Source organism: Dermacentor variabilis, chromosome 1 (genome assembly GCF_050947875.1).
Source record: "Dermacentor variabilis isolate Ectoservices chromosome 1, ASM5094787v1, whole genome shotgun sequence".
In the NCBI taxonomy this organism is placed as follows: Eukaryota; Metazoa; Arthropoda; class Arachnida; order Ixodida; family Ixodidae; genus Dermacentor; species Dermacentor variabilis.
The window spans coordinates 82,049,449-82,067,652 of NC_134568.1; the positions used below are offsets into that span (position 1 = coordinate 82,049,449).

Consider the following 18,204-nt stretch of genomic DNA (forward strand, 5'->3'; position numbering starts at 1 on the left):
GGACACAGTCATTGATCAAGTTTTCGCCGCTGTTAAGACCGAACTCACACAAGCCACCTTCCTGCATCACCCTTCACAGACTGCTTCCACTAGACTTATGGTGGACACTTCTTTGGAAGCGTGGGAGCCACTCTTCATCAGTGGATTAATGGTGCAAGGGCCTCCATCTCCTTTTCTCACAAGTTATGCGACACTAAATGCCGATACAGTACTTTCGGACGAGAGCTCCTCACGGCCTACCTCGCAGTGAAGCATTTCAGGTACTTCCTTGAAGGACAACAATTTTTAATTCTTACCGACCACAAACTACTTGTTTCGGCTTTACATTCCTGCAGTGCCACCTCCTACTCCTAGAGAGTTCTGGCATCTTGCTTTTATCACCGAATTCATGGCAAACATATGCTACGTCAAAGGCAGCCTTAACAGAGCAGCAGACACTCTCAGTCGTATTACTGTCAACGCCACGACAAGTCCTGTCCACCTTTCCTTGTTTTCACCCACAGCAGCCCAAGCATCCGACGACGAACTTCAACGACTCCGATTTTCGACATCCCTCCGCTTGGAGCAAGTCAACTTTCCCGACCACCTAACAGTTCTCGCATTTATGTTCCTGTTCTTTTTCGTTGTGCTGTTTTTCATACACTGCACTCAATCTGCCATCCAGACATATGTGCTACGCAACCAACACCTTAACACCGAATGTTACATTTCGCCGTACATACGCGCTGATACACACACCTGGTTCTACACTTGTACAGCGTGTCCACGTATCAAGGTGCAACGACACATCAAGCCTCCATTGGGCAAATTTGGACATCATTGGTCCTTTGCCAAACAAACCATCAAAGGTGCCCACTGATAGAGGCAGACAGTTTGAGTGGGCACTTTTCACGTCTGTAACATTCCTTTGGGTTGTGTGCGCATTCACACAACTGCTTACCATTCTGCATCCAACGGCATCATTGAGAGGCTACATTGACACTTAAAAGCTGCACTCGCTGCTCAGCCTCACACAGAGGATTGGGTATTGCACCTTCCGATCGTGCTGCTCGGCCTTCGGTCAACACTCTGACCAGAACTCGCCTGCTCTGTAGCCGAGATGGTGTACAGCTGCACCCTCCATCTGGCCAGTGACCTCGTCAACCCCATATTTATGCGAATTGTTTCGGATCCATCTTCTTTTGTCCAGCGTCTATGCATTTTCATGCACACTTGTGTTCATCGCCAACGTCTGCTGACACGAATAAGCACAACATTTTCCTACCCTCAAACCTGCAAACAGCCTCACACATTTTTGTCCATGTTGACACACCTCGTCGTTCTCTTCAGCCCCACTACGATGGTCCTTTTCCCATCATCAATTGTTCTGACAACCCTTTCACAATCCTGCGCATTGGGTGTGAAGACATAGTTGCTATCACAAGGATCAATCTGGCTTCCATTATCAACACCTCTGTCTGACCACCTCTCCAAGTGACCCTAGCCACTTGTCCGTAGGGGGGGGGGGGGGGGGGATCTGTGGTAAACTTTTTTTTCTTCTTCTGGTACGTCGCTGGTTTTAGACATGAGCAAGTAGTGGGGTACAGCTTAAGAGATGAGGAAGAGGAGTTAGGAATGATGGAGCAGATCAAGTAAAGGGACCTACAAATAGAGCCCCTGTGCTCTTAACTGTGCTTGGTGGTTCCACAAAACAGAAAAGGCAACTGCAATCACAATGACTATGACATTCTGTTATCACTGCTTTGCAACAGTTGTTGCAATAGTTCAGCACAGGAAAAAAGAAGCAAGTTTTTCTGTAAAACACTTCCTACTCCTTGCCACACTGAAAGCAGGTAGAACCATGAGAGTAGCAACACACATACAGGCAAAGCTAACAGGTGTCAAGTCAAGTCTTATTTATAGGTGCTCTGACTACATCATTTTTTTCAGGATGATTATGAGAGAGAGAAAAGCTGGAACTTTTGGGGACAATAAGGAGATGCACTCTCACCTTCTCAGCAGCCTTCTGAGCAGTCTTGTTGAGTGCATTGACAGTGCGATTGAAGGCCCGCTGCATGTCGTCCATCTGATGCCGGTAACGGCGACTCAGCTCTTCCAGGTACTGTCCACTCAAGGACATATTCAGTTCAAGAGCTTTGATGCGGTTGTTGATGCGCATGAACACAGATTCTCGCTGATTGCTTAGAGCTAAGGCGCCTGCTTCGGGGGGAGGAGCACGAACACCTGCTTCCCTCAGCTGCAACTGTGCGAAGTAAAAAGGAACAGTGTGTCATGATGACTACATGAAATTTAACACTCCTGTGGCTGCTACTCGAGTTCCTGGAAGCTGTTTTTTCACAATAACAAAATGCAAAGAAAAGAAAAAAAAGCTTTCACATGTGTCAAGAACTGATAACTCATCATAATGACCCAGCTTGTCAGGAATGACTCAACGCTGCCATATAGTTAAAGCTACCATATAGCATTGCCATTTCTACACCATCGGTACATAAGCCATGGAATCTGCTCTAATGGGAGTCATAGAAAAGTTGTTCAGTTACATGGAATTCATTCTATTGGTGATGTAACACCAATTCTCACTGTTTGCTCAATGCTAATGCTCCTGCTCTAGGAGCTAAGGCTACCAAGAAATCCTGCCAAATGCAACCAGCATTCCGAGTAGTATGCAGTCGTCTATTCCAGCCAGAAACATCGGCACCACACACAGCAAGTGTTTTTTTTTTTTTTTTCTGTACACAGTGATATTGTGTCAGCTATGGCTTGCTACCAAAACTTCGAACATGGTATCACTCTAGCACAATTATTGAGCATTCAGATACGTACATTTCTAAGTGGACCTAAATAACTACATCAAGGGAATGGAATAATGCACCACGGTAAAAGAGAAAGAAAGAATGACATGGACACAAGTTTGCAAATTATCAAAGAGGGCTCGTAATAAGTTCAACATCATTTCCATCCCACGCTTCCTATGATGTGGTGGTGCCAACCCACTCTGCTTGCTGGCTAGTGGCATCACCGTATGTCAAGATATGTGCTCTGCAGCATATGCCATGGCAGAAAGCAAATCCACTTGAGCTAGCACACAGATGCGATGGCTGGGAGTGTTCAATGGTCGTGCAACAAAAACAAACACTACATTAAAAACAGCAGTGCCGCAGCATAATGCTCTGATGTGTTGTAGCTCTACAATTTCATGTGGAGGCTAAGTGTGCTGGAGCAAGGAAATGTGATGAGGACAGTGCATGTGAGGGTACAAAGGAGAATTTCACTGCTTCACATGCCTGACATTTGCGAGAACATACTATCTGTTGACTGGACTTAGCCCAAACACATTTAGGACTACTCCAAGTTCATTCAGTTCACCTGCCCTGCCTTCAGTGGATGGTTGTCTCACTGCAAATAGCCATTCAATAAAGCCTCTTTCTTGTCCAAGTATTTGTACCAAATCGAATTGCAGGGAGGAAGGGAGGAAGAGGGGGAGAGTATTCTCTCATTATTTTGATTTCATCTAATTGATAACTAAGCAATAAGTAAATGTACATATTATGCTTCACTACTAAAACAAGTACCAATTGCAGGTCAGATCTTTACTGCTAATGTGCTGTAACATTTTAGGTTTACAAAATTTTAAGTAGTATGCTTTCTTTTCATGTAATTGTCCTACTAATGATTTTTTAAATAGCAGTAGCTATTACTGGTGCTTTCCAGTAGCATTTGTAGCATTTTTGTATCTTGTAATAGCCTTTAGAAATGACCATGCGATCATAATAACAATAAAGCACACAAAAAAGGTAAGCAGATCACTTCAACTAGATCTTGAAGTGGAAGGCCCCTCTCCAATCAACTGCCCCACTAGGATATGAATGATATACAGATGCCAAGAGTAGCAATGAATCACAAAGCATGGGTTGTGATGCATGCTACTGTGCACAATAGTCTTAAACCAGTGCAAAGGTGAAAGAAGCAAAGCTGGTGGCATGAAGTGGCAGAAAAGAGGATGGAGCAAAAGCTGTGGTTCTCCATGGTATATTGAGTGTGCATGACTATGAATTTTCACTGCAACCTATGATGCATGAAACACTGAGTATTATAATACTGCGCAAGCTTTTACTGTAACTGCTTCACACTTTAGATAAGATGCAGGTTTCATTTTGATAAAGATAGTATTTCCAAAGATACATTTCATGTACTTCTTTCTATTTCTTTTGTTTAGTTTTAACAGGATATGCTGAATCGTAGATACAACTCCATAATACTTGTTCGATGATGCAAATTTTCAACGGCAGACATATGCCTGCTGCTAATGATAGTAATTTAATTTATAGCACAGTCAGCAGTTAACAAACTGCCACTTCAGTCATGTGCAACGTCTTTCCTTGCACAGATCCTAGAATATTTTCTAAACAGATTGGTAAAGAATGGCAATACGAAATTCAACATTCCACCAATACTAGTGAACCCCTTCGTAAACAACAAATGCAAAACACCATGCCTAGACATAAAAAAAAATGAAAAAATAAATTAACTGAAATGTAAGTACATTGTATCTGGTGTGTGTACGTAGGTAGCGATAAAAAAAGTCGCAGTTTTGCTCGAAACGTGAAGCCTTGATTGCGATAGCAAATTATTAGACAGATATACTAAGTAAGGTTAGTAGTTTTATCAGCAGCATAAACTGCTGTAAACATTTGGTTATTAACTAAATTAGCAAACATGTTGTCAAGCGCACACAGGCAAACACGACCACGTCTCAATCGATGACCGCGGACACTAGCTGCCAGAATGCTGGAGTGATGAAATGCGTCAGCAGTGGCGAGCAACTTCCTCTTCATGCTGCCTCTCACTTCAATGCAAAAAAGGTGCGTGGGAACACATCGCAGACAAAGCCATCAGCTATCTCAGGTCGCCTAGTCTTTGAAACCAGTGCAGATTGCCTGCAAGATAGAGTGTGGGCGACCGTGCTAAGCCACTGCAGCCGGAATAGAAGAGGAGGTGCGCACTAACCTATCCCCTGCTCACCCCATTGCACGTGTGAAAAGTCGGTGTGCACCTTCCCCGCCTTCCTGCCTTGTGTACGCGAGCAGACACTTCTGCAACAACCCACCATCTTTATTGGCTCACCCTTGCGAGCTTTCCCTCGCACTTACAGCATATAGCGGTGGCACGGCCATAATGTTATTACACTCGGACTTTACACGGAACATTGTGGCAACACTGACAGCAGAAATTTGTTTTGAGGGTTCATATAATTGTTATCGCAATAAAAGAGCATAATAATCAGACAGAACACTCACATCAGCATCGTGGACGAGCTCATCCAGAGGCAAAGGTACCGTGGCAACTACACTGCCACCATCCGTCTCCGGTCCCACGACCAAGACACCACTGTCCACTTCACTCGTAGGTGGCACTCCTAAAACAGTTGTTACACTATTTGGCAATGCAGAGTCCACCACAGGAGATGCAATCTCTGCACCAGCAGTTGATGTGCTTGAAGGACTCGTCTTCACCGATGTGGGTACATCCATTATTATTGGAGTCGCTGTCACCGAATCTGTTGTAGAATCAGATGCTTGAGAGCTACTCTGAAGAGTTGTAGAAGCTGTAGAAGTATGCAGTGTTGTGCTCTCCCTGTGAGATGGTTCAGATGCACTGCCCAAGTCTTCTGACTCTGTTTCATTGTCATAGTGGCTCTTATGGTCAACACTGGTACTTGCCTCGACACTAGAGGCTGCTGTTGCACTCATAGGACTAGAGGAAGCTTTCATGCTTTCTGGCTGTGCAGTGTCACTACTGGGCAAAGCAATAGATTTTGATTGTTCCACTTCAGATGTGGCATTCGCAGAAAATGTGGACGACGATTGAGTTGGGACTGGCACCGTAGTCTTTTCAGAAGAGGAACTTGCTGCTGTCAAATCAGAACTGCTGTCTGTCTCCTGGGGCACGTCACTAAAGCTCCCAGTGCTCTTACTGGGATCTCTTTCTTCATCAGGCTCATCTATGGGGCAGTCATCCTCTAGAGACAGAGCGGTACGGAGAAACCGGCAGGCAATGGTTTCACTAAGAGTCTGAGTGACTTTTGACTGGCCCACAAACAATGAGCACATGGTGCATGGCTGAAACACCGACCCAAAAAATTGGCGGCTTCTGTTTTTTTGGCAGCCAAGGCGTCTAGCAGTTGCATTCTGTGCTTGGTGAGACGCATTCACAACACTGCAGTTTGCATGTAAACTGTGGAAAGAAAAGAATAAAAGTCAGCAAGGTCCACTGCCAAGTATTTCTCTTTCTGACAAAAATTAAAAGTGACAAGACTTATGATGCAGCCACTGCAGATATACTAGCTCGCAAACATTGAATAAACAAAAGCACTTCTAAAAGGTACATTTGCATTTCGAGATTACAGATGTATAGAGGTTGCTGCATAAAATACAGATGCACCAATAAACAAACACCGAAACTTTGTAGTGATTGTCACTGATAACAATTTTTGAGCAAGTGTGATGTGCTTTGTGAGTGGCATCCTATTTTGCACAATATTAGTGACACAGGAAAGCTATAACATAAACCCAAGCCACAGAAGTCACAGGCAGCTGAAACAATGTACAGTAGAACCTCGTTGATACGTTTGCGTTATGTGCATTTTTCCAGCACCCACTTTCGTAATAGAGAAAAAAAAAGATGACCCAACAAAGTTACGTTCCTTTATTACCAGTTCATACGTTATCGGAAAACAGGATTTTACAGCATCAACATTCAGTACATCGCCAAACTGCAATTGTATGATATGTTTTCTGGCCACTAGATCCAATGTAAACAAGAAAAGGTGCGAGGCACGCATGATTAAGAACAGTATATAGCCGCCCATCTCACATCAAAAACAATGGCATGCAGTTTCTTATTCTGGTACCAGCAAATCTCCGCCTGGGTCGTTGCACGCTGCATTCCCAGCTTTTGACGTCAAACCTATGCGATAAGCATCTTCACCTCTCTGTTTTACAGCGCGTAGTGCGTAGTGCCATTGGTAGCGTACTGCACGTTTTTAGTAGGCGATAATCCAAATGCGCCGCCATTCCCTGCTGCAGGGGGCGCGATGTGGCCATCGCGCTTCGCTTCGGCAGCATCTGGCATCACTGACCAGCTCGATATTGTTTCGGTTTCCCATCGCCCTCTTAAAACAACACACAATAAGAAAACAACAAAACGTGTCTCGGGCTGCTGGAGCACCACCAGCATGACGCACATCGGCATCTCGTGCCACAACAATCCACACGACGCTTCGCATTATGTAGATGTCAACAAGAGTAGAGTCTGTCAATTTTTTTTAGTTAGTTTGGATCATAGGTTTTCCCAGTTAGTATGTTTTTTCTCATGTTTCTGTTTTTCAAAACGTATGAGCGAGCTTATACTGAAATATCATAAAAAATACTTATGGTACCCTAAACAACAGGTGTCAAAAGACTGTGTTGTGTTGTGTTGTATTGGGTTTAATGGCACATAAGTAACTTAGGCTACCGTGTGCCAAACACAAGGTAAAAATTATTTTAAAAAGTTGGATCACCTCAGCGACAGCTCTTGTATGGACAAGGACTCGGAGGATCCCAAGGACTCGGAGGATCCCAAGGACTCGGAGGATCCCTTCTCAAATGTGAGAAGGTGGATGAGGTGTATCATAATATAAAGCAGAGCGTAGGGTCAGAATTTAGAGTTTTTCAAGGACACCAGCTTCCCTTAAAAAGCTCATGACATGTGTCATATTGACAACTGCATCTTCGCCTCAAATCAATGTTGGGTGAAATAGAATATGTTCATTGCAAAACAAAATATTCTTTCTCAGTGTTTCAAGAACCACTGTGGCTAAAGCTGGTATAGACGACGCAAACAGCTTTACTGATCTCCGCGTGGCTGAACGTTCTAAACACACGAAGATGCTAGTGTGCCACAAGGGGCCGGCTTTCTGGAAACGACAAGTTATCAAATAGAGTTTCACGCATGATAATAAGATGTGGTTTACGGTAAGTTCGTTGCCACATTTTTCACAAACTGGCTTGTCTTGTTTTGTCAGAAGGAAGTTGTGCGTAAGGTGCTTGTGTCCAGTGGCGTAGCTAGGTCGTCTGGCACCCGGGGCCCATAGGTCTTCTGTCACCCCCCCCCCCCCCACCGGGTGTAGCCGGCGGATAAAGGGGTGTCTTCAGACGTATATGACTCCCCCACCCCCCCCCCCCCCGCCCCTGGCCCCTTGCACCCAGGGCCTACGGCCCCCCGGCCCCCCCCTGTTGCTACGCCACTGCTTGTGTCCAATGTGAAGGCGACATAAAATGGCTTCGATGAAGCGTTTTCAGTGTGAGCATGACTTCCATTCTTGTATGACAGGTTTTACTAGGTGTAGTTTATTGTTTACTTCATTTTTCCATGTTGTCTGCCATTTATTTCTCAGTTTATGATGTACTAATTTCATGCAATTTTTGTAAGGAATTTTTGCTTTGATTAGTTATTTATCTCGAGCTTTCACTGCACATTCATCTGCTTTCTCATTTCCACAGATTTCGACGTGGCTCGGCACCCAGCAAAATTTTATGTTGTGTCTTTGTCTTGTGTCTCTTCTTACGTTATGTAGGATATCGCCAATTAACGGTGCAATTGCATTTCTTGGGTGAAGTTCTGTTAGTACGCTTAGTGAATCTGCGTAAATGATGCTGTTCTCAAAGTTCTCATTTATTATTTTTTCTACGGCCAAAGAGACTGCGTAACACTCCGCAGTAAAAATGGATGCACACCGAGGTAGGCGTACCGGTTTTTCCTAATTGATTTGTATCGCAGCACTTCCAATGTAGACTGCTGATTTGGAACCACTGGTATAAAACGCTGTATATTCTGCATATTTTTCATTTAGTGCTAAATAATCTTGTAATATATGTTCATGTGGTGTTTGTTTTTTCTGAAAATGTGTTAATGTGAAGTCGCACACTGAAGGCTGGCAATAACTAAAGCCCCTCCATACACGTTTCTGCCGACCAGGTTAAGTACCGCCAAGCTGCCCTCCTCTTCCACGCGCCTCTCCCACTCACCCCCTTAGCTTCCGGCGGCAAGCGGAACTTACGTAGCTGCAGCTTCCTGTTACGAGTGGAAGTGACGCTTTGTTCTTTAGCGTTGTTTACTTTTGTGTTGCTAAAAAGGCTTTAATTGCACGAGCTGCGGTTGAAACTGTGAATGCGATTCCAGTCAAGAACCACCGCCTATTGTAACCAGCGATCTGCTCGTGTTCGCTGCTTCGCGTCAACCTGCGACGGGTTGTTGCACGAGCGACAATGTACAGTGGAATGTAGTGCCTAGGCGCTTGGAGACCACTGCCGTTTTTCGTGCATTTTGAAAACAGCGACCGCGAACTACTACTTCAGCGGAATACACAGCTTGTCCCCTTTGCATTCTTCTTATGGTGACTGCCACAGCTGTGCCAAGCACGCGCGGGCGTCTCACCATCGTCCAACGGCAGTCAACGCGGTAATTCCCGCAGCGCAACTCCAGGAAACGGAAACGCCGGAACTGGAAATTTTTAAACCGGAAATGCCGGAACCGGAAATACCGGAACCGGATTTGGTGTGAGGGGAAAAGGCGGCGCACAACAAAGGTTGTTGCTACTTAAGAAAGCGGCGGTGGCGCGTGGATGTAGGGGCTTTAGCAATAACAAGGCGGGAGTGGATCGGGTTTCCGGACTATCTGAGGCAATGTGCCTGTTATGTCTAATTCTTTGTATCTCTCCTTAAAGCGGAGAAAGAGTGGTCTTATTGCTTGGAGTTTGTTGGTAAACAGTGTTCGTGACAGGCACCTTGTAACTATTGGGTAACAGATACCGTATTTACACGATTGTAAGTCAACCTATTTTTTAAATTTGAAAATCTGAAGTGGGGGGGTCGACTTACAAACGAGACGAAAACATGGCACCGCCAAAAGAGCTAGACCAACGAGATATCAGGGGAGCTACAACGTAATTAAAATTTTATGTTTGCTCTATGGCCTTACCCATAGCTTTTCGCTATCCTGTGCATTCGTTCGCTTTTTGGAAGGGTTTTTCAACATGCTTGAGAGTTTTACAGTGCACACAACACTCATGGGAGGGAGTGTCCATAGTTGATGGAAGTGCCGCTGTTCCATTCGCAGCGGCACCCTTAGAACAGTGGCGCTTGCGGGGAGTATTGATAGTTAATGGAAAAGCAGACACCGCTCACGTGTTTCTGCTTTCCTGTAGCTCTCAGTTCGACGCGTTTGACTTGACTGCCGGCTTCTATGCGCCGGCTACATGCTACTTCCATGCTTCCTCAGTCATCATAAGTGCCCAGGCCCACTAAACATTCGGTGCTCGCTCACAGCAGCGTTTAAGAGGGCTGCCATCCTTTTACACCGAAGAATCAAATCATTGTTCAGCGGGCCGCAAGTTCGATATTTCTGAACAGGTGGTGCGAGAGTGGCGACTGCAGCCAAGCAAAATTTTCACCTGTGACGGCAAGTGAAGAATTTCCCACGGGCCGAAGTCTGGACGCTTTACGGAGCTGTAGGCCAAGCTTGTGGCGTACGTCACTGAAATGTGTGATCGGTCTCTGCCAGTGAAGTGCGACATGGTCATGAAACAAGCCTGGATCTTCGCCTTTTAAGGACCTGCTCCACCATGAGTACAACGAGTGGCTGGCAACAGGAGACCATGAACTGGACCTGTCAAAAGGGCCCCCCTGATGGCTGCGTGTGGGTGAGTGCATTCGGCGAGGGCTGCTGTTCCACAAGATGTCGTGGCGCGGTCGTTTGCCAAATGTGGAATTTCACTGGACGACGACGCGCTGTGGGCCCCTAGCAGCGATGACGATGGCAGCACTAGTGAGGACGAGTATTCCAGTGACCATGCCAGCTACCAATAAATTTTCGTTATCGAATGCATTCTTGGGTATGCTTTTCTTTTTTTTTCCTGTCACCGCGATATGGGGGGGTCGACTTACATTTGAGTCGACTTACAATTGTGTAAATACAGTATGTTTCTGCTGTTACGTTTCGCCTACGACGCGCGGTAAAGCCGGCGCGGATGCAACGGACGCCGGGGCTTCGTTCAAAGCGGCAGACATTTTGGCCCGTTCGGCGCCGCCGCTACGCCTCCCCGCCAAGCGCGTCCAGGCCTGTTCTAATGCCACGTGTCTTCATGTGCGTGTGTGTGTGTATGTGCATGTTGGTGCCCACGCTTGTCGAAGCGCGGCAGCCGGGGAGAGGAGCTCCCCCCCAACTGTGAAGCGAGGGGGTCTGACCGGCGCCGACACGACGTATGAGCCACCTTCTCTTCCCATTGTGCCCCAGCGGCGCCGGCACGACGGCTGCGCCACCTTATCCCATTGTGCCCGAGCGGCACAGTCACGTGCTCGTCTATAGAGGGGTTCCTTCTTGCCCTCAACTGCGAGAGTATAAAAGCAGCTGCCCCCGGACGCCAAGAGGCTCCGATTTCTTCTGTTGAGTAACGTGCACTCCCGTCTCTCTACTTCGGTCAACCTGACTGCCAACTCTTTGCGATGTTAGAATAAACAAGTTGTTTTGTTGTTACCAGTCGACTCATGCTTTGCCGGGACCTTCGGATGCTTCCAGTTGTACCCCAGGCCGCCAGGCCAACGCTACCCTTGGTGCTTGCGACCCAGGTGCAACAACGGGCGTCAGCGCCGAGTTCCCAACAACTCGTGCCAGCGGTGCGATTACAACAACTGTCTGCCAGTGGTGGGATCGCGACAACGGAGGCCAGCAGCGAAGATATGCAGTTGACTGTATGCTGAGCAGCACAACGACCATCCGGGAGCAGTGCAACGAGCCCTGTGTGATGACTGGTTGCCTGCAGCGGAACGACTGCGCTGAATTCTTGGCTGCGAGGTTTGGTGAGTGCGGGACTTTCTTCTTCTGAGTTTTGCCAGGCTTTTGTTAGTGTCAGAAACAGAGCTGGTAATTGTGGTTGTCGTTGCTGCCGGGTTAGTTTGCGGCAAGACAATAATAGGCAGTAGAGAAAGCAGCATTCAGAGCAGCCATGGATTTGAAGTCGTTGCGCAAACCGAAATTGCTGGAGCTTGCAAGAGAGTTGGGTCTGGATGTCTCAGACAAACTCAGAAAACCTGAACTGCTAAGGGCTATTCTTGAGTTAGAAGCTGAGGATGACGAGCTGTCGGAATGCCTTGAGACCATTGAGGAGAGGGAGACGGCAAAAAGACAGGAGCGCGAAATTAAAGAACAGAAAGAAAAAGAAGAGCGTGAACGTAAAGAACAGAAAGAGCGAGAGCAACAAGAGCGCGACCACGCTTTGGAAATGAAGCGTCTTGAGGTAGAGATGGAACGCGCTCGTAATGGAAGTCAGGCACACGGTGCAGGAGAACGAGTATTGTTCAAAATGACTGACCTGATGCGGCCGTTTAAGCTTGGAGAGGACATTGGTTTGTTCCTGGTTAACTTTGAGCGAACGTGCGAGAAGCAGGGGTTCTCTCGGGAAACGTGGCCACAGCGCTTGCTCACTTTGTTACCCGACGAGGCGGCCGACGTAGTCGCTCGCTTGAATAGAGAGGAGGCAGAGGATTTCGACAAAGTGAAATCGAGTCTGCTAAAAAAGTACAGGCTGTCAGCGGAGGCGTTCCGTCGGAAGTTTCGGGAAAATGAGAAAGGCAAAAGTGAGTCATATACAGAGTTTGCCTACAGGCTTATGTCAAACATGCAGGAGTGGCTCAAAGAAGAGAAAGCGTTTGGTGACCACGATAAAGTTCTGCAGTGCTTCGGGCTGGAACAGTTTTATAGTCTGTTACCTGAGAACGTGCGGTACTGGGTCTTGGATAGGCCAGACGTTTGTACGGTGGCTAAAGCCACTGAGCTAGCCGAGGAGTTTGTGACGCGTCGGGCTCGCGGAGCTAAGGACGGTCAAAAGGGTGAATTTGGCTCGAAGTTTGAGAGGCCGAAGTTCACACCCATGAGAGCAAAGGGGAACACGCTTAGTGCGGATGAAAGGAGACGGCGGAGACGGCGGCAAAACGAACGAAAGGAGACGGCGGCAACCGAAGCCGAACGCAGAAAGCGGTTCGAGACGAGGCAAGCGCGCGTTTGTTATACGTGCCAGAAGCCGGGTCACTTTTCGGCGCAGTGTCCGGAAACAAAACCAAAAGTTGTGTTTTTGTCAATATGCAGCACTGACGAGAACATGAAGCTTCTCGAGCCTTACATGCGAGACCTCCTCGTGAACGGGAAAGAGTGCCGAGTGCTTCGCGATTCCGCAGCTACAATGGATGTAGTTCACCCCTCTTACGTAGAACCCCATATGTTCACGGGCGAGTGCGCATGGATCAAGCAAGCCGTGGAAGCTCATAGCGTGTGTCTGCCCGTAGCAAAAGTGCTTATTGAAGGACCATTCGGAGCGCTTGAGACGGAGGCCGCAGTGTCATCTATGCTGCCCCCCCAGTACCCGTACCTATTTTCGAACAGGTCCGATCACCTCCTGCGCGAGAAGGGGCTTTTGTTTGGTGAGGCTAGCGTTCAGGCCTTAACCAGATCGAAGGTTCGGGAGCTCGCTGCAAAGGCGGTAGTTGCGGGGCCGACGTTATCAAACAATGAAAAAGGGTCAGAGGCGCAGCAAGCCGATATTCAGAGCACGCCCGAACTGAATAAAATTGAGTCTGTAACGTTAAAGGCACCAGATACTGGAGAGGAAATTCCCGATGTGGGAAAGTTAGAAGAGCTATCTACAGATTTGCTCATCGCGCCTACGTCAGACGGACTTAATAGGTTGCTAAAAGTCAGCCGGTCGGCTTTGATAGCCGAGCAAAAGAAGGATGGCAGCCTAGAAAACATACGCTGCATTATCAAGGAAGGTATCGCCAAGAAAAATGCTCGCTTTGTGGAAAGAGGTGGGGTCCTGTACCGGAAGTATCTAGACCGCAGGGGAGTGGAGTTCGATCAGCTGATCGTGCCTCAGTGCTACCGTCAGGATCTGTTGCGCTTGTCGCACGGGGGTTCGTTGTCCGGACACCTAGGAGTTAAGAAAACTAAGGACCGTCTCTTGCAAGAGTACTATTGGCCAGGGTGTTTTCGGGACGCAGACCACTTCGTGAGGACATGTGACACCTGTCAGCGGGTGGGCAAACCAGGGGACAAATCAAGGGCGCCGTTGAGATTGGTACCTATCATTACGGAGCCTTTTAGACGGCTCGTTATTGATACAGTGGGACCTCTGCCGGTAACAGCCACGGGGTACAGACACATTTTGACTGTGATCTGCCCAGCGACAAAGTTCCCTGAAGCAGTGCCGCTTAAAGAACTCAGCTCAGTTGAGATAGTCAATGCACTACTGTCCATATTTGCGCGAGTTGGTTTTCCTGCGGAAATCCAATCAGATCAGGGCACAGAGTTTACTAGCGCTTTGACGACAACTTTTCTCGAAAGGTGTGGGGTAAAGCTGTTACACAGCTCAGTGTACCACCCACAGTCGAATTCCGTTGAGAAGCTCCACTCCGTCATGAAGCGCGTGTTGAGAGCCTTGTGTTTTGAACATCAAACTGACTGGGAGCTGTGTCTGCCTGGGGTGATGTTTGCATTACGGACCGCGCCGCATGCGGCTACGGGGTTTTCGCCAGCTGAGCTGGTGTACGGTCGCTCGCTGCGATCTCCGCTTCGCATGCTTCGTGAATCGTGGGAAGGCAGGGGCGACGACCCAGTCGTGGTGGAGTACGTGCTTAAGCTCCTCGAACGCTTAAGAAGGGCACAGGAGTTGTCAGGTGAAGCAATGGCAAAGGCCCAGCAGAGGGCCAAGGTTTATTATGATCGGACCGCCAGGGCCCGTCGTTTTGAGGTGGGCGATGAGGTCATGATATTGCGCACATCGCTAAACAACAAACTAGACGTGCAGTGGGAGGGCCCAGCACGAATTGTTCAGAAACTGTCGGACGTTAACTACGTGGTGAGTCTGCCAGGAAAGCGGAAAGCACAGCAAGTTTACCACTGTAATCTGCTCAAACCTTATAGACAAAGGGAAGCAGTGGTGTGCATGATGGTAAACGTTCCTGAAGAGCTTCCGGTCGAGCTTCCGGGACTAGGCTCAGTGACGAACAGGGAAGACACCGGTCAAGTCATTAGTGACCTTATCAGTAAAGCACCGCTGTCGCCTGAGCAGAAAACCGAACTACGCCAGCTCTTACAAGAGTTTCAAGGTCTGTTCTCTAAGAGGCCTGGTAGGACTTCTGTACTTATTCATGATATAGAACTTACCTCCCCAGAGCCAGTACGATCCAAGGCGTACCGGGTGTCACCCCGCCAGAGCGATATTATGGAGGCTGAGGTAAAGAAAATGCTACAGCTCGGTGTTATTGAGGCAGGTGAGAGTGATTATACCTCCCCTTTGATTTTAGTAGAGGTACCGGGCAAGGAACCTCGTCCTTGCGTCGACTACCGCAGGCTTAATTCCATCACTAAGGATCAAATTTATCCGATCCCTAACATCGAGGAGCGCCTTGAGAAAGTTAGTAGCGCTCAGTTTATTTCCACCCTAGATCTTGTCAGGGGTTATTGGCAGGTTCCACTTACAGAAGAGGCTAGTAGGTATGCGGCGTTCATTTCACCAATGGGAACATTCCGTCCTAAAGTGTTGAGTTTTGGTTTGAAGAACGCGCCATACTGTTTTTCAAGCCTCATGGATAAAGTGTTGCGGGGACAGCAAGAATTCGCTTTACCGTATCTAGACGACGTAGCGATATTCTCCGCATCCTGGTCTGAGCATATGGCACACTTGCGGGCAGTGCTAACCCGCCTGCGCGAAGCGGGCTTGACAGTCAAGGCTCCTAAGTGCCAGTTAGCACAGGCCGAGGTTGTCTACCTCGGTCACGTGATTGGTCAGGGTCGTCGCCGCCCCTCTGAAATAAAGGTGGCCGCTGTGCGAGACTTCCCGCAACCGCGCACGAAGACCGATATTCGGTCGTTCTTAGGTGTCGCCGGCTACTATCAGAGGTACATCCCCAGGTACTCTGATATCGCGGCTCCCCTGACGGATGCTCTAAGAAAAACAGAGCCCCAAACAGTCGTATGGGACGAGACAAAGGAAAGAGCTTTTAGCGCCCTAAAGAGTGCCCTAACAAGCCAGCCTGTGCTACGATCACCAGACTATACAAAAGGGTTCGTTGTTCAGTGCGATGCTAGTGAGCGAGGCATGGGCGTTGTACTGTGCCAACGGGAAAATGGAGAAGTAGAACACCCCGTCCTGTATGCTAGTCGTAAGCTGACCAGTCGTGAGCAGGCGTATAGCGCCACCGAGAAAGAGTGTGCGTGTCTCGTGTGGGCCGTTCAGAAATTGTCATGCTATCTAGCCGGCTCGAGGTTTATCATTGAGACGGATCACTGCCCTCTCCAATGGCTGCAAACCATCTCTCCCAAAAATGGCCGCCTCCTGCGCTGGAGCCTCGCTTTGCAACAATATTCCTTTGAGGTGCGTTACAAAAAGGGGAGTCTCAACGGTAACGCCGATGGCTTAAGTCGAAGCCCCTAACGTAGGAATCAGCCTCAAAATTGTTTGTTACTGATGTTTTTCTTCCTGAGGCAGGATTTTTAACATATTGCTTTTGTTTAGTGTTTCAAAGTGATGACATGCTTTCTAGTGCAATTTTCCAATTTGTGGACGCGTTCTGAGTGCTGCTAGACTACTGTAAGGAACTAGGCAGTGGTATAGAAGGGGAAAGAGCCTGGCAGGGCTTAGTGAGGATTGTGCCATGCTTGCTGACTAAGCGGTTGAGTTTCAGCGTAGTTCTAACGCTTGCCGGGAACGAGAACAAAAATATGAACTCTCCCGAAGTCACTTTGCAGTGTCCCGTGCGAACCTGAACGAGAGAACGAGGCCTTCTCTGTGCGCTGCGCTCAAGAAACGTCGAGGGACGCCCGACTTCGGTTATGAGCATCATCGAGCGACATCCCTCCGGACAGCGGATGCAGTCCCCTGACCATCGGGATCTCCTTCCCCCGGCGGGGCGGTCTGTTACGTTTCGCCTACGACGTGCGGTAAAGCCGGCGCGGATGCAACGGACGCCGGGGCTTCGTTCAAAGCGGCAGACATTTTGGCCCGTTCGGCGCCGCCGCTACGCCTCCCCGCCAAGCGCGTCCAGGCCTGTTCTAATGCCACGTGTCTTCATGTGCGTGTGTGTGTGTATGTGCATGTTGGTGCCCACGCTTGTCGAAGCGCGGCAGCCGGGGAGAGGAGCTCCCCCCCAACTGTGAAGCGAGGGGGTCTGACCGGCGCCGACACGACGTATGAGCCACCTTCTCTTCCCATTGTGCCCCAGCGGCGCCGGCACGACGGCTGCGCCACCTTATCCCATTGTGCCCGAGCGGCACAGTCACGTGCTCGTCTATAGAGGGGTTCCTTCTTGCCCTCAACTGCGAGAGTATAAAAGCAGCTGCCCCCGGACGCCAAGAGGCTCCGATTTCTTCTGTTGAGTAACGTGCACTCCCGTCTCTCTACTTCGGTCAACCTGACCGCCAACTCTTTGCGATGTTAGAATAAACAAGTTGTTTTGTTGTTACCAGTCGACTCATGCTTTGCCGGGACCTTCGGATGCTTCCAGTTGTACCCCAGGCCGCCAGGCCAACGCTACCCTTGGGGCTTGCGACCCAGGTGCAACAACGGGCGTCAGCGCCGAGTTCCCAACAACTCGTGCCAGCGGTGCGATTACAACACTGCAGTGAACAAATTTTTAGTATGTATGAGCATGTAAGCTGGTTCTTCTATCTGAAAGTGGTGGTCCATTGGTTTCTACATACAGACTGTTTATAGGCGACTTCCTGTATGCACCAGTTGAAAGACGCAAACCTAAATTGTGTACTGGGTCCAGGCGGTTCAAGTATGACTTCCTTGCTGAACCATACACTACAGACCCATAGTCTAAGCCGGAGCGTATAACAGAACGATAAATTTGTAGAAGGCATACCCTTACAGAACCTCGGTGTTTGCATGAAAAAGTATGTTCAGAGACCGAGATGCTTTCTTTTTCGGCGCACTGATCTGTGGAAAGAAGGTGAGTTTCTTGTCAAAAGTTATACCTAGAAATTTGTGCTCGTTTTCGACAGGTAATTCGGTTTCGTTCAGGTGTAGGGTGGGGTCTGTCCGTACACCTCGTTTGAGTGAGAAAAGAATGGCCACTGTTTTCTGTGTCTGCCCATGTTGTTAGTTTATTT

The 18,204-nt window shown here is 48.3% G+C and overlaps 1 protein-coding gene across 4 annotated transcripts in view; it reads right to left on the reverse strand.

The window, feature by feature from the left end:
- LOC142579984 (SUN domain-containing ossification factor) overlaps positions 1-18,204 on the reverse strand; it is a 172,698-nt gene that overhangs the window by 24,005 nt on the left and 130,489 nt on the right. For all 4 annotated transcript variants that reach the window (XM_075690698.1, XM_075690705.1, XM_075690688.1 and 1 more), the window contains exons 12-13: positions 5,298-6,234; positions 1,991-2,242 (exon numbers count right to left, since the gene is read on the reverse strand). In XM_075690698.1, the coding sequence (XP_075546813.1) occupies positions 1,991-2,242; positions 5,298-6,234 (1,189 nt within the window). The remainder of the gene's footprint in view (positions 1-1,990; positions 2,243-5,297; positions 6,235-18,204) is intronic.